This window comes from Propithecus coquereli, unplaced genomic scaffold (assembly GCF_000956105.1).
Source record: "Propithecus coquereli isolate 6110/MARCELLA unplaced genomic scaffold, Pcoq_1.0 Scaffold49, whole genome shotgun sequence".
NCBI lineage: Eukaryota > Metazoa > Chordata > Mammalia > Primates > Indriidae > Propithecus > Propithecus coquereli.
Window position 1 is genome coordinate 2,993,253 of NW_012150729.1, and position 24,941 is coordinate 3,018,193.

At 38.6% G+C, this 24,941-nt stretch overlaps 1 protein-coding gene across 1 annotated transcript in view; it reads right to left on the minus strand.

Moving 5' to 3' along the window:
* DPP4 (dipeptidyl-peptidase 4) overlaps positions 1-24,941 on the minus strand; it is a 79,972-nt gene that overhangs the window by 3,696 nt on the left and 51,335 nt on the right. The window contains exons 13-23 of the mRNA XM_012655850.1: positions 24,764-24,871; positions 24,428-24,495; positions 23,412-23,465; positions 22,915-23,036; positions 21,281-21,328; positions 20,940-21,038; positions 18,562-18,631; positions 15,892-16,086; positions 13,351-13,405; positions 12,652-12,751; positions 9,873-9,937 (exon numbers count right to left, since the gene is read on the minus strand). Coding sequence (XP_012511304.1) covers positions 9,873-9,937; positions 12,652-12,751; positions 13,351-13,405; positions 15,892-16,086; positions 18,562-18,631; positions 20,940-21,038; positions 21,281-21,328; positions 22,915-23,036; positions 23,412-23,465; positions 24,428-24,495; positions 24,764-24,871 — 984 coding nt within the window. The remainder of the gene's footprint in view (positions 1-9,872; positions 9,938-12,651; positions 12,752-13,350; positions 13,406-15,891; positions 16,087-18,561; positions 18,632-20,939; positions 21,039-21,280; positions 21,329-22,914; positions 23,037-23,411; positions 23,466-24,427; positions 24,496-24,763; positions 24,872-24,941) is intronic.

Here is a 24,941-nt window from a genome sequence, read left to right on the forward strand (position 1 = left end):
TGTATGTTCCATGGGCTTCTGCTGTAGTTCAGCCAAAAAGTGTATTACCATGGCAACCGTGTGTCACATGGTGCCATACATGCTACATTTCAAAGAGCCTGTACATAGCATTTGCAACTAAACATACTCTGCAATATGTCATGTGAACTTTGGTCCACATTGCTAGGCTCTGAATGAAAAGCAAATATTACCTCTTTGGGAACAGATGTTAAAAATCTAGGCAAATGTAACATATGGGAGGGGAAAAGGGTAAAAAAGATCAAGAATGGCCTTAGAAAATCAGTGGGTTGTTGTCTGCCTCATTCTGTATATACTGGAGGAAATGCTGCTGTTGGATCAAATCATTCCCAAATCAGCCAGGGAAATAGGATAAAAAATTGGGAGGTCAGCTTTTTGAGACTGCTTTGTGGCCCGAGTCAGGTAGGGCTCCTACAATGAGGGTCAGGGGTCTTGGATGACAAAGCCATTGAAAGTATAGATCTAGTCATCTGATTACAACTGGGAGGTATTAAGAAAGTTGGGATGAAGGTAGAAATGTCACAAAGACACTATAGTGCCTTTTGGAGGGAGTGAGCTAGAGTCTGCTTTGATTGTCCTATTAAGGGTTGGGCTGGGCAAGGGGCAGGAGCCTCTCCATGGCTGGTCCTGTAGCCAAAGTCCACTCGATGAGAGCCAAGGTGTGTATTTTACAGATACCTTTGTAGCTAACAGCAGCTTAATATTTTTGATGGGAACCCTGGTGGCCTGGCAGGAAGGGAATAAGACTAAGGTTAGAGCGTTCATATTCTAGTCCCAGCTTCAGTATCAGTGAGCTGTACAACAGGAGACATGCTGCTCTCTGAGCCCTGATTTCTGTAAAATGGGAATAAGAATTGAGTAGTCCCCCTTTATCCATGGTTTCAGCTTCTGCAGTTGAGGTTTCCTTCAGTACAGTATACAAAGATATTTTGAGAGAAAGAGAGAACACATTCACATAATTTTTATTATAGTATATTGTTATAATCGTTCTATTTTATTATCATTGTTGATCTCTTACTGTGTCTAATTTTAAATTAAATTTTACTATAGGTATGTATGTATAGGAAGAAACAAGAAACATAGTGTACGTGGGGCTCAGTACTATCTGTTTTCAGGCATCCACTGGGGTCTTGCAATGTATCCCCTGTGGATAAGTAGGGAATGTCTGTAACTCCTTACTGCCTCACAGAAATAGGAACCAAGAGACCTGGCAAAGCATTTTATTTTTTCTCTTTTTTTTGGTTAAATTTATGATGCTGATAGGAGAATTCTGTGACTCAGTGTTTCTAGAAAAAAGGCATTCTGTCTACAATTTTCAGGACAGAGTCACCCAAAATGTTTCAGTTGACTGAATGTCCCAAGGTCACTCTGTCCTGATAAACTTAGAACAAATGCCTTCCACTCCTGAGTAGGCTAGTTCCCACTTGTCTTGACCATGTTCCATTTCTGACCCAAATTGAGGATTTATTCATGAACTTTCAGAATAAACACCGAGGACTCCTTAAAAGTTATACTTTTATTTTACTTTATTTTTGAGAAACTTTTTATCTGGTGAGATGTCTCAGATAAATACATCCATGTATGAATCCAACCATCCATCCCAACATCACCATTCATCTATCCATTCATTTTTTTTATCTTAGGCAATCAATATTTATTTGTTATATACCCCACTAAACAATAAGATCCATAAGAAAAAAGATTTGTCTATACTGTTCATTATTCTTGGCATTTTATACAGTGCTAAGTATTTACAAATTAAATGAATAAATGTAAGAACTTATTAAGCATTTGTATTGTCCACTATATTTGGTCCCAGTTTTGCAGAGGCAAGTGTTATCAGTTGGGGTGGACAGAATAAACTAATCTCATTCTGAAATTTACTCAGATACGTTTCGCCCACTTTCAAGCAATACACCATGCCATTAGTAATAATAGCTAACATCTATTGAGCATTTACTCTGTCACTGTGTTAAGCACCATGAAGGATTTACAAAAGCCCTGTTGTATCTAATTCTCACAACGTGCATGTAAAATAGGTCTACACCAAAACCCTGCTTTATAGATGGAAGCATCGAGATCCAGAAGATGAGTAACCTGCACCAGGTACGATATAGCAAGAGCCGAACAAAATCTGACAGCAAAGCCCCTTTTACTTCCTATGTTGCACTGCGTCCCTACTAAAATTCCAAGCTGCTTATGATGTGGTCTTCAGCAGAGGCACAGTGTGAAATAAAATGTTTATTAACTGTCTTGGAATTTGAAGTACACAATAATAGCAGGAATACTTAGGTACCTTCCAGAGACCCCATGCCTTCCCAGTCTGAAATAATCAGAAAAGAGATTGGTCTGTACAGCCCTGCGAGATCTGGGAGGCATATTTTCCGACTGTACAAATGATGTATAGCCTAAAATGGCACTAGAACTCTAAGCAATTTTCTGCCCTTCGGAGAGGAAAGGGTCAAAATAAATCCCCTAAAAGGCACTTTTGTGCATTCAAAGCTGGAGCCAGGGCAGGCTGAGGCTCGAATACTGACAGTGAACATTAACATCCCGGATCGCAGGGGCAGTTGCCCCGATGAGAGTCCTCTTTAGTGATCCTTTCTGCTAGCCATGCTCTGAGCCTGTGCTGACTTCCTCCCTCCTTGTTTCTCCTCAAATTAAATTTAGCTCTTTGCTCATGGAAGATAGTCAACTTTAACACCCAGACCTGACCCAAATATACAACTGTGTCACCTCACCTCACCTCCAAAAGCCTCATGGGCCTGCCTTGCTTGGCAGCTTGAACAGCAAAAGCTGCTCCTACAACCTCCCCGAGCCATGAAACTGAGAAATGTCATTGAAACATAGAGTAATAGTTAGGAGACATATAAATACGCAGGACAGTTAGCAAGGAATGTGATAACTACTGGAGTTTGGACCAAAACAGTTTCTGGCTGCCTTTTTTTTTTCTTAAATGGAGTGAATACAGGCTGAAAGAAGACAATTTTTATAAACAAGTAAAACCCTGAGCCTAAGATAAATGTTGTGATGTACACACTGTAGCTGTGATGAACTAGACATGGTGAGAAATGCAACATACTGAGAAAAAGACGAAAACTGTGATAAAAGTGTCATGATGCAAATTGTTTTACATTAACAATATTACACTACAAAGAAAGAAAGACAAATACTTTAATGCAGCAAGAGAAAAATAAAACAAAAGCTTCCCCTGCAACTGCAAGATAAGTGTGCCATTTCAAATGCACACTTCCCCTGCTCACTACAAGAAGTCTCCAGAGGGACCTCTCTGGATGAGGGAGACAGGCAGCCGGGAGACACACACCCACTTTAAGGCTCTCAGGCTGCACAGAACATTTTTTCTCCCCAGGAAAACGCAGCTGTGTCACCTTGCCTCTAGAACCACTGATCACTCCTTCCTAGACTTTGCATCCTGGCTTCCCAGCTAAGACTCTTTACAGTTCACTGTATGGCACACTTTAAGCTGTAAAGGTAACATACAAAGCCAGTGAAAGAAATGCATGCATTAATTTAAGGTATGATTAATGATTAGAAAAAATTTAATTATGCTATTTTAACCTACCAAGATAGGATAATCCCCCTTTGCCTATCCATGGAAACAGAAATAAAAAAGGAAATGGATGACTAAGTTAGAAGCTGAATAGTCTATCACCAACTACTAAAAAGGAAACTCAGAGTGATAAATGGGCAAGGATGCAATGGTGGTGCAGTTGGCACTCTCCTGAGGCTAGAAACTTCCGGAGAGCCCCGCTGCCAGCAACAGTCTGGCAAAGAGAAGTGGGAAGGATTGGTCCAGTGGCAGTGCCGATTCCACAGCATCTCTGTGAGGAGCTTTTCCTTCAATCCCCAAGAAGAACCATCTGTAGCTGCTCGTTGGATCATGCTGGTTCCTCAGTTACCTTCCAACAAATAAATCTTTGTATTTTTGAAATAAAAGAGAGAGCTGACAAGGGTAGGGGAGTACTATGAGAAATAGAAGCTATAACAATTTTTAATTGACCCCTTGTGCGATGTAGGAACCATAAGGACAATTTGCTTCCTGAAGATAATAATGATGGCAGCTGCCATGATTTGAAACCTTGATTCAAGGCAGGCCGGGTGTCTCATTTACTCATTTCAATAACACTGGGAGGTAGGTCTGATTATCCCATTATCCAGACGAGAAAACTGAGGTTCAGAGAGGTTAAGGCGCCTCCTTAAGCTCACACTGCTGGTAAGTGGTGGAAACAGAATTTGAATACATGTCTGTCTAACTCCATGTCCCTTACTATCACGTTCTACTGTCACTTGCCAGCAGCACCAAACACCCATCACCATTTCCAGGCTCTTATAGAAAAAGCAAGTAGTCACTGGGTCTAATGGATGGCAACCCAGCACTTCAGCAAGATATTACCTTGGGTTTACCAGCTTGCTCTATGAATTCTCCTACTTGCAACCAAAGCTGCATAAATAATATTAACCGATGCCATTTTGGGAAGCATCATTAATGCCACAACAGAGGCCACACAAAATGTTTAAGAAAAAATGAATTCAGCCCACTATATCGGATGTTTTACTTGTTTACATCTATCAAACAACTGTCCCCATGAGATGCCAAGGAAAGAGCTCCCATCAACCCCAGACAGGGGGCTCTACCTCAGGCCTCACCAAGCAACACTGGCTTCTTTAAAGATCACACAGCAGTCAACATTTTATCAGCACTCAACAAACAAGTTAAGGTTTGGCTTAAATCTGAAGGTCTCTCTCCCTTTGGCATATTCTGGGATAATAGAACAAATGTCAAATCAGTACAAGATGGCATATTTACAAAATTGCACCCTGTTTTGCATAACCTAACGATGCAGCAGTTCTTAAGGATTGAACATTTCAAATCTGCTAGCAGAAGACTGCCAAATCTATGACTGTTTCATACACTTGCCAAAAGCCTATCAAATTTTGAGCAAAATGCAAAATAAATCTCCTCTACAAGTTAAATCAGTCCCTTCTGTGTGTTCCAGGCTGCCCTCTTCTCTTGGCAATAAGGCCCAGGACTTGGGCCCCACTTCTTTTGCCCTTGATCTTGTACTTCTCTCTGTGTGTATTCATAAATCCATTCCCTCCCCAGGCTTATGTGCTGCCTTATTGGCCGCCATTTGGCCTGCTCTTCCCACAGCCCTTCTTCTGCGTTATCCCCCGGTTCATTGGACCCGCTTCACAAATCCCCAGAAAACCACTCTCCTTGCTACTCATTTGTCTACCGTGCTGATCTGCCTCCTCCCCTCCGCGTCACCTATGGAGAGCATCTGTGCTCTTCTCCCATCTTCCCAATTCTTTCCCTCATGATACAGGTAAGTGCCCTTTTCCTAACCCTCCATGTCTGTATGTTACGTAACATTTTTGTGCCTCAGTTTCTGTGTCAGTAAAATGGAGATAGAATACTTGTCTCAGAGGATGTGGGGGAGAAGTAAGCCCATGTAAAGAGCTTAGAATAATGTCTGGCCATAGAGGCACCTAATAAATGCATGAAAAAATGAATGAAATAATGAAATGGGTCCCTATGGGTGAAGGGACGGGGAGGAGGTTGAAAGTGTAACTTCTTGGACATTCCTCTTCCCTTCTCGACATGCTCCCAAGTTATGGAATTTCTGGGGCTTTGCAGTCACAATTTGGAAACCATGAGTCTTTTTTATACCTATTGGCTACCTTGCCATATTCACGTTCTTGTGTTACCTGTTCTCATTTATTTCTCTCCCCAAATCTTGTTTTTTCGCACTGACAAGGAATAAACCTCTGAACAATTAAAACACCAGGCATCTTGAGTGAGTGAATGAAAGTCTACCACATGTTAATATTTTTTACAGGTTTGACTAAAAGACCTATGATTGAGCGTATGAGAGGCCATTCGTCAATGTTAGTCGCGAACCCACCCCCTCATGGTGGCTACAGTTGTTTGCTTATTGCTACTGGTTGTAAGGGTTGTCTCCTTGGATGTCTCATTTCTTTGCTCAAATCTGTCACCATTTCCTTCTGCTGGGAACTGAGATTCCTTGCAGAAAAGATGTTTCTACCAAGCTACATGACTCATTAGCTCAGATTTGTCACCCTTAAAGCCACTTTGGCTGCCCATTTAGAGCTTCTGGGACCAGCTCCTTGGGATTTTAAGGAGACGAACATCTTCTTTCCTCTTAGAGTCCCTGATATCCTTTAAAAGTGCTCCTGCCTTGCTGCTTGGCAATAGGTGGGTGATCATCTCCAAACAGAGTCTTATGGAGTCACTGCTTGTGTCACTGCATTGGGTCTAAGCTTTAGTCCCAGGGGCCCATATCTGTATGGCAGCTTTGAAAGAACAGGAAAGGGTGCTCCCTCTGGCTGGCTCAGCTCTGTAGGTGCAGGCCTTAGGACATGGAGTGCAGACTCTCTTTCAGCAGCGCACAAGCTGAAGAACTGCACACGGTGTCCCTGCCTGTTCCATCCATATGTACAAATGGTTCCTCTAATTCTCTTTCCTCGATGGTCAGTAGGACCTTTATTGCACAAGATGTGCTTTTCATGATGATGTGGGTTTCTTGACATTCAAATCCAGGTCATCAACGATCAAATAAGGAATTATTTTCTCATTTGAGTTTTATTAAAAATTGTATTCCCTTCTAAAGGCTATAATTCTGGCTACTGTTGTATCAATAATTCCTTAGCTGAAAAACATGGACAAAAATATCAAGGCCTTACTTATTATTACACACTTTGGGCATTCCTGATCTTCAGTGTACTGAAAAGAGTCACTGATCCAGACTAAATATAAATCGTTTTTAAACTATTTCTTTCTGACCCACCGAAATGCACAGGGTGGTGAAAGCCTCTAAGGAATTGTCTTCTTTGTCTTTTCAAAAGGGATGGGAGGGAGAGCTGCAGGGAAGGAGGAAGGGAGAGAGAGAGAGAGAGAAAGAGAGAGAAGAAAAACAACCTGGGAAAGAGAAGTAAAAGATGGGGTCCAGGGGGGCAGCTGGGGCCTGGGAGGAAAAATAGAATCTTCGAATGTATTCTTGCCAGAGACAAAAGCACAGGCTCATTTAAAAAACAAAGGAGGGCAGCTTTATTCTAAAGCCTGCTGTGCACCAAAAATAGGCACTTAGATTCAGTTCTCCACATAGATTCAGTTCTCCACGTTTCAGAGGAAGCAACTTACCAAGGTGGAGACAATTCCGTAAATGCCTTTGCCTCACTTTTATCCTGCCCACCTTAACTATCACCCTCCCAAATAATTCCTCTGAGTAACACATTGGGAACCTTTAGCTCCCCGGTACTGGCAGTTTTAATGTGTCCATTGCCAGCAATGAATTTCGTGCCAAGAAAACCCGACTCCTGGCGTGGAAGGATTAAACAGTCCTCGGGTGCCATCTGTGCAGTGAAGTGAAAGAGTGACTTTGTGCACCCAGTGTGCGTGTGTTGCCATTGGCAGTAGGAAGTGACTTCTATTTACATGACTACCTCATGCAGCGAACACCTAAGGGGAGAGATGAAAATGGCCACCGCAGTGGGGGGCAGAGCTGGAGAAGAGGGGATCTGTGTGGGAAAGCGGAGGTGATAGGAAAGATGCAGGTTGAAATGGCAGATTAAAGTGAATTATCCCATATGATTATAGAGGGAGGGCAAGTTGAAGAGGAAATATCCTGTTGGCTGATGTTCTTTGAGAAAGCAGATGTCAGGGTTTGGACTTGACCCTGTGCTTCTAAGAAGGTTCAAAAGACTTTTTTGAATGGGATTTTCTAGATGAACTTTTGACTCATCATCCACCACGTGCCAAAGTCAGGGATTAGGGTATCTGAGAAAACCCTTTGGCAATCGAATTTAAGTATTCTAGTTGGGTCATTATCAAGAACATTCAAGCTGCAAAATGAGAGCAGTGATGAAGAAATACAACTTGTATAGCAATGTTTCCCTTCAAAAAGTTTTTAAATTAAGAAAGGATTTAAGGTCTATACCTCATACAGGGAAATCCAAAGAATATGATGTTGAGGAAAGCCTTGAATAGCTAACAGTACTACAGAGGGGAAAATCCAGTACGAGATAACCACTAGTTCAAGACAGAATCAAACGAGGATTAAGCGATGTACGAGGAAAATACGGGACTCAGGTGATGCTACTGCAGTGGAGGGCCGTGCAGGATTCCTAATAGGTTGGAGACGGAGGGGAAATGACACTCCAGGCACAAGGAGCAGAGGGCAAAGGCGCAAAACGGAAAGCTGCAGGAACATTCCGAGAACAGTGAGCATGCCAGACAAGCTGTGCCACTGCAAGAAGCGTGCCGAACACCTGGCTGAAGAGTGAGGATGGGACTTAGTTGAGCATACAGGAAAGGACTGGGAAAGGGTTGTGGATGGTGGTTCATCTAGCTTTGTGTGCGGGAGACCGGAGGGTGGGAAGACAAGCTACGGGGAGACAAATTGGGTTACTGTTATAAAAGGAGATAGGTCATGTGACAGCGGCAACACAGTTATGAGGCGGGCAAGGGCGTCTACAGCAGCTTACGGGATGTGGAGGAGAAAGAGTGGGAGAACCGAGTCCAGCGTATCAGATGCAAACTTCAGCAGACATGGAGAAAACCTGATCGTGGGACTGTTTTGTAGAGGAAGATGACTCGTGCATCTCACTTTGCATATTGTTATTCTTCTATCTTGACTGAAAAACAGAGATGAAGACACACATGCAGGCACTAACACAAACACCTTACCACCGCCACTCCCCGCGCACGCACACACACACTCCCACGCACACCCCTTGCTAAGTAAGCAGAAAGTAACAGGTCAAACTAGAAACTTTGAGTTTTACTGTGTTTTGATCAGATGGCTTCAGAATCCATAGTAACAATGATGACATCTTACAAAAATGCACAAATCTTGCTCAGAGCAATGTATTAATATGAAGTCACGACACAGATGTGGAGAAATTATGTTCTTAAATTATTCTCGCTGTTTTTCTTTCTCGTTAATTCATTGTCCTGGGAAGAATTTTGAACATCCTTTGGAGAACGTAAACATCAGAGATGATTTACCTTGTCAGCTGTAAGTTTTAGGGATTTTGTTTGTTTGTTTAACTAACATGACAAACAGAATCAGGAAAGTTTTGGAAGGATCAACGTGCTAGAAGAGTCCCTAGTACTTATGCCAGCACTTCTGGCTGCATCAGTGTGGCATGAAAGAAAACGCTCTGGCTTTGCCATGGCATCCACGCCAGCACATGGGGGGTGTCAAGGACAGATCCGCCCACATCCTATTTTTAATGCTATAGGACATCTGCAGAGCAACCTGCCCACCAGTTCTCCTATCAGACAACCAGCCTGCTGGATGCTATTCAGTAATTTGGGTTCAGGGCTTTTCAGGGTACTGCCCAACTGTTCCTATCCCTTACCTGCTTTATTCAAATCTTGCATGAAAAAACTCTGCAAATTTGGCCAAAAGTAAGAAAATTAGAGGCTTGTCTATAAATCTTACGATAATATCATAAGAAATTTTAATATATAGCTAAAGGTTGACGGAGTCTTCTGGGCTCTAAAGGAATATGTTGAATTTGACGTTTTCTAAACTGAAATTTTTATAATTAAAGTAATTATCTGATGTTGCTTTGTATTTCCAAATGAATGCATATTGTGACCTATATAGCATACGATAAAGACTGTAATTATGCAGAATATAGTAGGGGAAGCTATTGGAGTATCTCTAAACCACCTGTGTTATTTCTTTTTAACAAGAATTTTGTTGGAAATAAAGAAATATATTTTCTAGAATAGATACACTTAAAAAGGTTCTTAAACCACTTATAAATAGGTTATAAAATGGGTATGATTCCTCATCTCTTACCTTGTAATGGCCAAGGTTGTCTTCTGGAGTTGGGAGACCCATGTAACGTTCTGTGTACACTGAATCTGTGATGGAAAAGAGAAAAAAGCTTAATTCACACAATAACTTCTCTTCCTTTTATTGGGCTACTTTACATGTTTTCGTATGTCTTCACTTATGTATAGAAATATGGTGTTACCCTCAGAAGTGTCTCCTCCAGGTAATTTTTATTTGGCTTGCTAATGTTGCCAGAGATGCTAATTCCCAGAGCCCCACTCAGACCTGTACCTTTCCGTACTCGGCCCTAAGCCATTCCCACTCAGCCCTCACGATGGACACAGAGGGAGATCAAAATAGATGATCTAAAATCCAATCAGCAATCCACCTGCAGAAAAGTCAAATATGAAGTGCTAAGAGGTAAAGAGTCTTTATGTTATCATGTGACCTTCTCAAAGCATTTTAATTAGGAAGTCACTTAATGCCTCAATTGTCCATATTTTTTTGGTTCTGACAGAGGTATATGCCCTAGTTTATAATAATCCATTTCCTTTCGGAAACCCCTACCAATGTTCAATGACTAGTTGTTTACTTAGTCATATTTTATTTTTTTGGCAGGTTGGGATTCACTATAATGAAAAGAAAGAATTCAGTGATCATTTATTTTCTGTATGTCCCCATATTGGCTCGGCTACTCCATCATAATGCAATTTAAACATTTGTTTTCTCTCACTTTGTGGAGAGACTTCAATTTTTGTGTTATAACAGTTGAGCATTGTGAAACAGATTACATTAATATCAGTCTGTTGAAATGACATAAGCTCTTTTATCTATAAATATGGTGGAAAAAAACAGGTTGCATAATTGGTTTGGTTATTTTAGATAGTTAAACATATTTTTGCCCAATTAAAAAAATTAAATCATACATTGTATATATATGCTCTAGAATATCAGTGAGAAAATTTGTGGTCAAATTCCAATATAACCTAAGAATTCTGACATAACTGTTTTGAAAGTTGCCCCCTTATCTGAACAGATTACAGTAAATAAATATAAGAATATTATATTGCCATTGTGCTATGTAGGTTAATGGCTTGAATTTCACTGTAATTGTACAGGTGTTTCAATATTGATTTCATTAATTCTGTAAATGGATAGATTATCTAAATTCAACATTCTAATGTTTTTTAATGACTAGTGTAAAAAATTAAAAACTACACTGAGGAGTGTTGTTCCACATGTATTCTTCATGCTATTTCTATGAAGATCAAAGTATTTTCCTCCAAAATGAGTTAACAGTGATATTTTATTATTTTGATTAAAACCAATACAGACTATATGTAACTTTATATATTTAGAGGATACTAATACAAAAATGTAATATTTAAAGAATACTTTAAAATATAAAATCTTCATAATATGCTCATATCTTTTTAAACTTTAACATTTAACTATTAATAACTTAGGTGGTACATTTGATGGGGGGAAAATGGCCTTTAAAAGCAAAGTAAACTTTTCCCCAAATAGCTGCAGACTTCAATTCTGCTTGTCTTACAACACAATGCCCCTTTCTTATTTATGCTAACCATGTTTACATGGGTAAGAAGATCTAAAATTTTAAAAATGACATTTAAAAAAATTACACATAACTATATAATGCAATTGTTGTAAACTTTTAGAAATATGCCTTGAAATACCATTGTGAGTTCCTTTTATCCTATTTTTGAGTGAAATTGTTCAAATTTATACATATATACGAGCTCTAGAAAACTATGTATTAGGTTGATCTATATATATTTAATGAAGTTCTCTTCTTATCATTACACATTTTTATATTTTTTAAACTCACAATGATTGTTTTTATTATTTTATTGACCACCAGAGGTCTCCAAAAACAAGCCATCCAACAGAACAATTAACATCAAACAGAAAAATATTATGTGGAAACAAAATCCATTGTATGTAGAACAAATGATAACTATGCCCTCTAATTTTTTTTAACAGGCAGCAATGAATTTTTTACATTGGCTTTTCTTGACTGGGAGAGACTGTTAAAGAGGGCTTTCCACAGAATGGGTACTACCACACATCAGGATATAAAATATTTAATGAGCTTATGCATCATCAGTGATTCTATCCTTACACTACACAGAGGACTTGAGACGGGTCAGAAGAGGTGCAGGAAAGTCATTCATCTCCTCCCCACATCCGACTCTTCCCTTCTGCCTAGTCTTCCACTGCTCACTCCCTCCCCCTTAGGAATTATAGCCTTAGAGGTGTATGATGCCTTATAGGGGTAATATTTTCTTGACGACGAAGAGCATATTCTGGCGTAGCTTTCACCTACTCTAAGAGAGAGTGAGGGAAAAAAAAAAACAAACCTGGGAATTCTACTGTCCCTATTCTCCTCTTCCCACCCAAACCCCTACTTATATTTGACATGTAACTAAAGGGAAAGAGATACCCACTGCTCTTATTCTGCTAATATGGGAAGCCTCCAAATCAGAGTAAAGATAAGGAAGGATTTATCGGCAGAAATGTAGCATTGGGGCTATTTTGAAATTTGGAAAACAGAATTTGTTGATAAGAAACTAAACCTGTGATAAAATATAATACCACCCAGCCTTGCACAATAGCAGAATAAATGAGATCGTCTTATTATAGGTATCCAAAAAGAACCTCTAAGATGAATCAGCCTATTATTCACTGTAGAAACACTGAAACTCAGAAAGGAATGGTTCTGTTACTAGCATTTTTAAGGTCAACATTCTGTATTTCTTCATACCTGACAGCAATTACATACCATAGTATTCCCACCGGGACACAGGTGCCACGGCTATTCCACACTTGAACACGCCACTTCCCGATCCCAGGACCATTGAGGTTACGTACCCTCCATATGACTAAGGAATGGAAACAGTTATTTTTATGGAGGTAAAAGAATAAGGACATATGGTAAGCGAGTCGCAGTTTCCACATTTCTCACATCTTTATATACTGTGCCTCTTCAGAGATAGAAAGCATGGTATAGGAGGCTTAAATTGGCCTTAATTGGACAGTATCTGAAGACTACACTTTCAGAGGCCTGATCCCTTTTCTTGGTAAAATGTAAGGGGAAAAGCGTGGAAAATTTGTTGACCTTGGTGACTGGGTAGCACTAATTAAAGAAAAAAACAAAAAACAATAAACACAAAATCTTTACTGACTGACTCATGAAAAAAAGTCTCCCTCCCTCCCTCCCCGGCCTCTCCTCCTCAGTCCCTCCCTCCCTCTTTCCTTCCTCCACTCTTGCTCTGCTTTCCTCAGGAACTTGCCTCATCTTAATAAACAGAGGTGTTTAAAGCCTGGCTCAGTGGAGACTCTACAGGGTTATTGCCCAGGGATCTAAACTTGATAGACATGATTTTCCTCCAAATATTTACATACAAAACATAAATTAACCTGCTCTGGGTTATAGTCACTAAGGAATGCATACAGATTCATCAGTCAAACAACTACTCACCCAGCCCCAAATTGCAACTCGTTTGTTGTCCACAAATCCCATATTTGAAAATTGTCTAAAACACATAGAAGTCCACAAATCAGTATTGCACTGTGTATAGAAAGCTAAGACACTGCACAAATATGAAACCCGGCCATTTGTTCTCTATTTCATTCTATTAGAAACTAAGATGAATTACTGCCAGCAGTCAAATAAACACCTGAGATAAATATCTATCATTTTAACTTAAGATCCAGATGAACAAGGTTTACTTTTGTTGGAGTCCATAAAAATTGTGTGTGTGTGTATGATTCACAGAAAACAAATGCTGGCAGTTTTTTTTTTTTTTTTTCACAGCTTTATATAAAAATTTGCAGCCCAAATGCACTTTTCTTTATATAATTGAATTTAAATCTCTCCAGATGTTTTTCAGTTTGAGAGAATGTGCCCCTGCAATGGAGAGAGATAAGGGCATGAAGAATATCTGAGTAGGGCTTAGAGATGTCTCTGGGCCCCCTACCTGAGAACTTAAACACCATTCTCCAAATAAATCCCTTCTTATGCTGGGTGTTGATTAGTTAGCTCAGCACCATTAAATAGAAAGCAATTTTTCCTTGACGGATTAAGAAGTCTTTTTCTAACTAAGCTGTGTTCAGAATTGGAATCCAGGTAAAGAAATGAGAAAAATGTTTTATGCACCTATTTCTTAATCATAGCCTTACATCAAAAGGAAATTTTTTACTTAAAAAAATCTGGCAGATGAGACTCTTTGTGGGGGCTTAGGCGGCCCTAGTATTGACCTGTCTGTGACTCTGAGAATCTCTGTGTTTTTAATTGGTGATATATGTCCCAGGCTGCTCTGAGTTAAACGGTATTAGAAAAAATGAAAAATAGTTTTCAACTCATTATCTTCTCCACGTACACTTTTTAAAATTGAAGAATGCATACATACAGAAATGTGCTTCCAATTGTTAACGTACAATGATAAACTTTTACAAAGTGTAAAAGTATCCTTGAAACCACAACCTGTGCATACTATCACAAGCCTCTAGGCCATTTTCCTCTTTGCAAAGGGACAAAATAAAATGTTTTTAATTATTTGATTCCACAAAAGTATCACCTGAATTTGTGCCTGGTTTTGTTCTTCATATAAATTGGACCATGTAGGATATACACTTTTGTGTCTGGTTTCTTTCATTCAATGGTATGGTTTTTAAGATTCATCCATGTTGCACATAGTTCTTTTTAGTTTTAAAATTATGTTCCATTGTATAATTACACTACATCTCATTACTTTTTAAATCAGGTTTGTATATTGTGGGTACTCAATTCTGTAATTTTAGGGCTTTCTTTGGTTAGATACGGGAGGCCTTGGAAACTATGCCCTCTCTCACAGAGGACCAGTCTTGATAGAAAAAAATTTATTTTTAAAATACCAAATCCTCACTCCTGAACAAATTTATCCTTTGTCTAATCTAAATCTCTATTTTTAGTTCTTAAAGAAAATAGCTAATCACCTACTTTGGTACAAGAGAATTTCATCCACCCAGGGATAATTAACAAATTGTCTCCTTTTTAGTTATTGCTTTTCTTTTTTCTTGCATTTTTCCATCTATTTAATAATTCATGGATCTTTCTGCATTTTCTGATCTATGGTTTCACAACATTATTTTAAACCACCCCACCATCCCACTATCACGGTTCTGCAGACATCCCTGCACTTGGTTATAGAAACTCAAAATTACATTTCCCATTTACCACTTGAAATTAATTACAGTTAAGCATCAGAACGAAACTGGATTCCAACCCTGATTCACCTTCGCAAATTACCTAACCTAAGAGCCTACATTTCCATACCTCTAATACGGGGTAGGAAAGCCCACCTCCCAGGGCTTCGGTGATAATGCCTGCAGGTAAAACACTTTCCACATTCTGTGCACATTACAGGGTAATCACTATTCATGATTAAAATCTGTCTTAAGCCAGATCACGTCTATTTATAGTCCCATAAGTGGAGAGCACAAGAATGAGATGTGATTCCATACTTAACGAAGCCCTTGTAAATGTGACAATTTTCCCAAAATAGGAGAGTCGCCCCCATCCAGACTGTAGGAGGCACTCCAAGGACCTCATAGTTGTCACCCCTACAACGTAAATGTACGCTGAACTCCCCTGCTTATCCCTGACTGTAAAGGATGGGCGGCTTGCTTGTTTGGTCAGACATTTACTCAGAGTACATTTATCCCTCAGTTTGTCCACATTTTCGATGAATTTCAAGTCTCTGTTCTTAGAAGGTTGTAACACATATGCCAACTTTCTTTCTAGAGTCACATACAGAGAGGCATGTAGGAAATGCTTTTTTTTTTTGAACTTTATATAAATCTATAATGTCATATATTTTTATCTAAACATAATATCTTCACAAAAAACCTACCACAAAAATGTGAGATTACAAATTCATCCCAGGACACTTTATATTCTTTTTTATACTTTACAACTTTAAAATATAAATCGAGGGGGAAAAAATCAGATAACCTTTGAATTCATCTCCTAGTCACTCACCTGGCTGCTTCGATTTGATCTTCAACTTCAAATGTTCCCAGTCTTCTGTTGATTGCGTGCATGATCTTATCTCCTTGGTAACCACTTCCTCTGCCGTCAAAGCTAGCTACTATAATGTTTTCTGTGCTTGCAAGGTAAGTGGCCCAGTTGAGTCTGAAGACAGCATCTGCTTTTTGACTACAGGGGCCTGCATATCTATGAAAAAATCCCAAATTGTTAGCTTTCATAGTTTTCTTGAATCAAATGAAGAGAAGAGTGCTTGCATTTCTCTTCCCTGAGGATAAGAAGTGTGCATGCTTCCGGATCATGAGCCTGAAACTGTGCCAGCCCCTGGGGTGTACAGAATGGGTCCTCTGAAACTTAGCACCTCGACTGTAATGGCTGGGTGTTTGCTTCAAAGATGTGCATCAGTTTTATCTTTGAAGATTGCTATCAAATATACATTTCACAGGCCAACATTTTTACAGTATTATATAATCTTGGAAATCTAAGAAATAATTTCTCTAATAGTCAGGATAGGGGAGTTGTGCTATGAAAAAATCAGGATGATGACATTAAATGCAGCTTTGAATATATCTTTCCATGTCAGCTTACAAATACTCCTAGACTGCAAATTTATTTCCTAGGTTGTAACTTTTTTAACGACTTTGCTGCATCATGTGCTTTACATTTCCCACAATACCTAGTACAAATTTGCTCACACTTAGACCCCATAAATCACTGTGGAATGGACCAAAGTATGAATGAACACTATTATTTAACACTTCAAAGGTGAAAGAAATAGACTGTATTGGAAAATAGGTATGTCGTTTGGCATTCTACTTACTATTAATAACAAGTTTAAGGGCCTTGTATCTGCAATCTTCACAGTTTACAATCTACCCTACGCATAGCTGTGTGTGCAATCTCCATAAGCCCTCTCATTTCTGTTTGTTATTATTAAAGAAAAGCACCTTATAGCTCATGGCATTTCATTTAATTATGTCGCCTTTGCACCATCCACAGGACTCTGGGGCACAGACCTTCTCCGATAACTATTCCCTCCCCACCCCATCTCTCCAGCTCATTTGCTCACTGTACCCCCCACAGGATTGGACAAGTCCTGATTGCATGGCTTTGCTGATGCTTTCCTCCCTCTTCTTAGGGCAGTCAAAAGAACTTTAGTTTTAAAGGAAATATTGCTTTATTTTAATTTTAAACTAAATATGGCAACATTCTAACTTTCAGCAGGAGAATGAGTTCATGCATTTTGGGGAGCACGTAAACATTTTTTAACAACATGTGAAATGCCTTGGGACCTCTCAACAATATTTAATCTGGTAGATTAAAAGCTTGCCTTAATATTAGGTATGTATCAAGTTACCTAACTCCAAGATTAAACAAGATTTTTTAAAAATAGAAAACAAAGATTTGGACATCAAAAAAAGGAGAAAAATAACTGAACAAAAACAGGTGCTCAATTTACCTTTTTTTTCCTTACCTTTCTTAATGAAGGGTCGGGGTGGAACCTAATCATTACTTAGTGGAAAGTCAAAGAAGATAAAAATATCACTCTTTTCTAACGGATACTTTTTTAGTATTAGAGCTAAAACCTAAAACAAATTAGTGTCGCTAAGAAATTTGACTTTATTAAGTCAAAATTAGCCTTAATGAAATCAAATAGCACATCTGGAAATTTAATATATCTGTCTTTTCCTTTCTTTGTGCTTTTATGCTTAGTTTTTATGGAACTTTGAATATAATGGAACAAAGTTATGTGTGGTTGTGATACTAATGTCTGTGTCCACTCCCTCCTCCTTTTTTTTTTTTTTGCTAGTAACAACAGAAAAATTATGTTTGTAAGCTTCAGTTTCTCTTCCATATAATGGGCCAATAGAAGTTACCACACGGGTTTGTTGTGTGAATAAAATAAAGCAAATTATGCTAAGTACCTGGCACATGGCAGGCACCCAGCACATTTGTTGGTTTATTTTGTTTTTAATAAAGGAAATGATGCAAGCTAGGACAGGTGGAGTATGACATTGTGGCATTATGGGTGAGATCGGGGCAATTGTAGAAGGATTAAAGTATAGAGCATTCCTAATAATTGTCAAAAATATTTCATAAAGCTTCCATGTTTACAGTTCACTGAGATCGCATCCACTGTTCAAAGACTTGTGATTTCAGAACTTTTTCTAAGACTTGAAGAAGTTTCAATTGTAATGAACACACTCCTCTATCACTTCTCTTCACCAAAAAGGGGAACAGAAATTACCAGGCAGCAAAATTTCAGGAACTAAAGGAAGAGAAACTTGAGGCAGCCAATGGGAGCTGGAAGTAGGGAACTACGAAGACTGTTAATACCCATCTCTTGCTTGTTAAAATGTCCAGGGGGTAAAGATGAAAATGCAGACCTGAGAATTCCTTTGGAATTCCCTTGGCGTTCAGAGGAACCAAAAAAAAAAAAATCCACATGCCATTATGACAGAAGAGGAGTATCAACCTTCTCTATCAAGATGTGAGAAAACACAGATTAGGGTTTATGATTACAGAATGGAAGGAGGAAATAGGAGATAGTGATTCAGGAAGAGAGAAAGGATGCATTTTGGCCCTAATTTTCAATAAGCTGCAATGGGCAAAAAATATGTGACTCCAATACTTCAAAATTACTCCCTCATCTTGAATACTTACACCTCAAATAGCAGAGGATATTTCTTAGATTTATCGAAATGCGGAGGCAAGATCATCTGATACCAAAATTCTAAACAAACAGAAAGATTAATTAGTGAGTGAAGAACAATTATTAGTGCAAGATTTTGTTCCTTATCTCTGTCAGTGATGAGTCATGTCTAGAATTTAACAATATGCTAAATTAGAATAGAAAAAGAAAGCGAACTGCTTGGATTCAGCATATTTTTAAAATATAAAAACATCTTCTTTCAGGTTGAAATACTAGTTATTGTTAGAACAATAAAGTTGTTTCTGATGCATCTATTAAATACATTGGTGCCTCGTAAAATAAAAGTGCATCTTAGGATTTCTAATGTTTTGTTTTTATGATTCTGTTCTTTGGCATCTGATCTACTTATCTAGTTTGTTTATGGCTTATGTTCTAAGTTTTCCTCCAAAATGTTTTCCTCTTCTTGAATTTCCTTGAAGCTGTTTAGGATTTTTAGTTGGCCCCAACTCTATTTTAAAATTCTGATTTAATAACATTTTTGTAATTCTTATCGCCATCCCAGACCGCAGAGCTGAGTTCCCATTTTCAGCTCTGTGTTTCACAGAATGAAATCGGGTTTACATGGAGCAAACTGTTGTGCACATTCTGTATGATCTTCCACGGGTCTGTTTGATTCTCTGCGCTTGATTTAACATCAGTTTAATAAAATTCATCTCTAAATAATGAATCAGTTTCCTTTGCTTCTAAATTAAAGATGAGTTATACTAATAAATCTTAAAAAAAGAGAGTTTTCCCACATTTTAATAAGATTATTTCCAGCTCCAGTAGATTTAAATTGTAGGCAAAAGAAAAAAAAAATCCTTATCTCTAGAGGTATTTCTTCCTAACATTTATCATTAACATTTAACATTATTTTTAACATTTGTTAAAAAACAAAAACATTGTTTTTTATTTGTTACAATTGTTTTACTTAAAGAGAAAAGAAAGATTTAGGAGTAAAATAAATAGACAGATTTCCCTTCAATTTGTATTTTGCTGATTATTCTTATGCCTTCTGATTAAATGTGCTTGTTAAGAACAAAAATTTGTCTCTATTAAAATTTCAATAGAATATCAAAATATCAGGTGACCATGATGTTTTTAATGAACATGCCAAACCCACCATTTGATCTCTGCTTTGTTTGACTTAGCACTAGTTGATCAGAAGGCAATGTAGTTGCACTGTTTTGAAGGTGCACACTCTTTTCTTTGGGGTTTCTTTTACTCCCATAGTCCCACCTTCCCTGCTCCCCCTCTCCCTGACTCCCTTCACGCCCTTCTTTTTGCAGTTTGAATGGTTATAACCAATGGGACTCCCTATCAAGTTATCCATCTTATCATGGGACTTCCCTGACCCTAAAACCTTCAGAGCTCCCCACTGTTTACCAACTGAAATAGATGGCACATCTCAGTATTCAATGGCCTCTGCACCAGGCTTTCAACATTAGCTCTGGAAAACTCTAAGCCCTTGCCACTCAAGTGTGGCTCAAGGGCCACAGCACTGGCACCACCTAGAAGCTTACTGCATCCTTGGAATCCAGGACCCACCCTGACCTGCGGGGTCAGAATGTGCATGTTAACGAGGTCCCAGGTGACTCACATGCACAATCTGTTGAGTGGCACTGCTCTAAGCTGTTCTTCAGAAGTACCCTACTCTTTCCAGCCAGAGCTTTTCCTGACATTTAAAATCAGATGTGTTGAATGTTTTCTATTTTCCTAAATTAAAAAAAATATATATCTAAAATAAATAAATCCTAATGGATTCCTCCCTGCCGTATAAGCTGTTACCCCCTTAGTGGAAAAAACAAATAAAAACAAACAAAGAAAGACATGAGATTTTTTAGTTGAAGAAACCCGTTTTTCTTAGTGGTCTCTGAATATAATCTGTGATCAGGCTGCCAGGCCTGGGACTAGATTAACTATGGGAGGAAAAATTCAAGATTTCTGTCCAGAGACTAAAACTAATTTATAGCCAACACTAGTTTTTTTATACAATCATCTCAGATAATTTTGATCTCTTTGGTTTAAAGGTAAAATATATTAGGATATCATTAAATTAAATGCACAATTAGTACGTACTAGTAAAATACCAGAGTTCCTAATGGGATAAAACTAAACTAGCAATAGCGTTTTTCTCCAAATACCTTTCCTCTTGACAGAATAAATTTTACGTAGAATGGTACTGTATTTTAAGACAAAAGAATGTGACAGAATAGTTCATGAAAAATAGCCTTCTTAATTAGATTTATATATAATAGAAAATGCATATTTTCAGATCAAATGATCACATATGTTATATTTTATTTGTTTTTTTCATGACAAGTACTATTCCAGGAGGAATTTAACTTACTTGTTTCATTTAAAATAATAAAGTCCAGTGTTTTTGAGGGCATTTGGATATCCTGCAGCATTTTATCCAAAGCCGAATTGTCTTCCAGGACTCTCAGTTCTAAACAAATACAGGAGACAGCAGTAATTCATTACAGTGTGATGAATTTGGCTTCTGCAATGCAGTAATGAGCAAACACAAAATTCACTGATGGGACTATACACACTTCAGGTTCTAAGCCTTGTATTCGAGACATTGTCAAGACACTCTAAAGCCAAGGAAAATCACTCAATGCTACGCACTTGCACTATTCATATGCACCTTCCTAAAAGCATATAAAGGGTAAAATATGAGAAAAATACCTGTATCATTTGAGCTGCGATGCAGGGTATAGAGGGGCAGACCAGGGCCTGTTAACATAATCAGGGAAAAATATGTTTTAGATGAGTATTTTTAAAAAAACGAGCATATATGTCTTTTCAAAAATATCATTTGTTACCATTTAACTTTGATGGAACACATACTTAATATCATTATGGATAAGAAGCTCAAGAAATGCTAGCTGTTTTTCCTTTTTTTTTCCTTAAAATAATTACAATTTGAGTGTAAGAAGTTTTACTGGGAAGGCACAGGGCTTAGTAGAATGAAGTGGGAAGTGGACCTCTGCCCTGCTGGTGCCTTGGGCACCTTCTCGTCTCTCAGCCCAATTTCCTCCTCAGCGAGGTGAAGTGCAGCTGCCATCCTTCCCCACCTCTAAATCTGTGCTATCCCAGATGACCGCAGGGTAGCTCAGGCCCTGCCCTCCCGCTCCCGGGAGCCCTGGAGCCGGCCTCCTGGGAGGGGCGGGTTTCCCCTGCTGCTCCCGCTCCGGAGTCCCGAGCCAGGCGGCACATCTGCACGGTGCCTGACTTGGATAAGCGATTCCTTTCTGGCATGCAAAAGTGTTTTTCTCACAAGCCCATATCGTCACTATTTATCCCAACTGTGGTAGTTGCAGAGTGGAAGGTAATGTATAGAAAAGCTATTTTGTGAGCAATTTAATTTTGATACATTTGGATGATAATATTAATTTCTACACTTGATTGGAACCACAGTGCAGGCACTATACAGACCTAGGTTTGAATCCTGGCTTACTTGCTGTGTGACTTAGGACAACGTATCTGTGCTTCCATTTCCTCACATGTAAAATGAAGATAATAATCTCTACTTTATAGAGCTTTCTTAAAGATTAAACAAGATCATGAATATAAAGCTTTTAGCGCAGTGCCTAGTACAAAAGCACATGCCCAAAAAACAATGCCTAAAAGCAGCCATAGTAAAGACCTGTAAAGGAACATAACAATAAAGAAGAAAGATTCAGATAACTGGTTTTAAAAGCCTTTTTTTTTCTTTTGCTATTGGCAGTTCTTTTTAGAATATCCAAATTCTTTCTCTCATTTTGAGAAGTAACCTAGGGCAGTGTTTCAAAGGAAGGGCTTGGGAGACAGAGGCTTGTGTTTGAATCCTATTGTGCCTATAACTAGCTGTGTGATCTGCATAAGTCACTTTACCTCTCCCTGCCCAGGGTCCTTCATTCATAATAAATAATAGTGACAGAAGACAGAGCAGTGGCATGTTGGGTGACAGGCACCAGCCACATACATTGTCTAATTTGAAGGGGCAAGTGCATAAAATAATAATTTAAAACCCCATAATATGTGTGTATTTAAGGAGGAAGTGCTCCTATTATACATAGGGTTGTGTGTGTTTGTGTGTGTGTGTGTGTGCGCGCACGTGTGCATGTGTATGTTCAGTCTAAAGTAAGCTATGCAAGTCTTTCGGTTAGGAGGGGAAGAAAAGGTAGTTTAAACTCACCACTCAAATGCTAGTGGAGAGAAGAGGACTTAAGTGATTTCAAGAGCTCCTCAAGTTCAAAAGGCAAGGAGGGAGCTGCTTCAGATAGACAGACGTGAAAGTCACAGCAACTACTGCCCCCTCCCAGGCAGCTCAGACTCACCTGAACAGCGCAGCTGATAATACTTTGCCTCCTTACTAAATGACACAGCATAGTACTGACACCTTTCTGGATCCAGCTCACAACTAAGGCATGTCACTTTTGTGTAGTCATTAAGTTGGATTCTGTAAAACCAACAGTGGAAATTAAGTGCTTGATGAAAGGATCAATGAAAGGAAGGAATTGAATAATGCCACATTCTAGTTTCAAAGATAGCAGAATGCCAAAGCAATCCTCAAAATGCTTTCTTTTAATGTGGAATACATACATTGAATTAATAATAACCTCAAACCTCCCATTGTTTGGAAGTATCACAAAACATCTAATAAAACCATTCTCTTTTGTTGGCATGCAGATTGATTTACGAAGGAATAAAAGTGCTCAAGAGCAATTCCAGTTTAATGTTAGTTAGGACAAGGCAAAAAAACAAAAACAAAAAAAGTCCAGAAATCGTTTATCAGCTAAAAAGACTCAAGTCAACAACATGACAGAGCTCTTACTTATAAAGATTTCTTCCTCCTGGCATTCCTTTATATTCATTGCTAATGTAGTATCTAGAAGGAAAACAAATGAAATATATATTAATTATGATTTCTTGAAAAGTTGGGTGCATGCCACTGAACTCCAACACGAAGCCCAGTGTGCACACAGCGTATAGTCTTCTGTCATTGCTCCCCTGCCCCTCACTTCCCCCAGAAGCCATTTTTCTCCATCATCTCTACATAGAAGAGATTTTTCTATATATTAATAGAAATCATACATTCTTTTAACAGACTGAAATATACGAAACCAGAGAGTTCTTCCTTAATTAAAGTGACAAGTAAAAATCCAAAAGAAGCCTTTTGTAATAAAAATGTAACTGGACAACTAGCCTGAAATTAACATCCCACTTATCAATCCTGTTTTCTGTATTTTCTATCTTATAACATAAGCTACCAGATGGCAGGAGCCCCATCTTCCTGAGAGCGGCAGAGCCACTTCTAAAGAGGGTCTTCAAAAACTACGTCGGGCAGTGGCAGAATTCCTCTGTGGTGAGACCAATAAAGGATCATAAAAGTGCCTAAGATTCTAATGAAAAATAACACTGTCTTTTCCACTAACTCATTTGTGGCAGTTGACAGCTTCTGCAAAGCTTTCCATTTTCCAAAGAGTAAGGCCGAGACATGGACAGATAACATTGCCTTTCCAAGTCTTTCAAAAAATCCGAGCCAGCTGAAATTTTACAAAATGCCCGATTGCTAGTTCAGTGTTCCACGACGTTCAAGTAAAAGAGGCTTCAGCTCTTGTAATGTAAAGCAGGTAAGAGCAAGAGGTAGAGCTGCTTGGTGGCATGGTATCAAATCTGCTAAGCATATGTGAAAATCATTAAGGCTTCCGTATGTTAAAAAGAAAAAAGTATTGAACACATTCCAAAGAGACTACTCTTCATTTGTAGGAGATTTTTTCCTACTTCTGGGCAAAGAGGGCATGATTATGACAAGCAGGTTTATATCCCGTTGATTATTAGGATGCTCACAGATAATTGCTGGTAAGAGCTTCTATCCCGATGACTTCCCAAGCTCCTTTTGTGATAAATGTGCAGTCCTGACGGGGTTTTAAAAAAAGGGATTTATTAGACTTTCCTTCTAATCAAAGTTAAGTGGAAGATTAAATCATTTATATCAGAAATTCAAATAACCTTGGGCTTTCTTGTTGGGACTCCCCAGCCCAATCCACCTTACCACATATACCACTGAGGAATCTGAATTAGTCTGATTGTTTGCACACACTGCTCAACTTTATCAAATGATTTCCACTTCAAGTTAGTTTCAAAAAAAGGTCAACCTGAAATAAAATATATAAGAATACTCACGTCTTTATCTATTTGGGAATGGCAAATGTGTTTGTAACCCTCTTCATTGCTGGTGATCTTGTAGAAGCTGTTACCGTCAGAGGTAAAATGAGGTTCTGCAGGCCTGAACTAGAAAATAGTAGATAACAAAAAAGCATTAAAACACATTAGTCTCATCTCAGTACCAACTTTAGTTTTA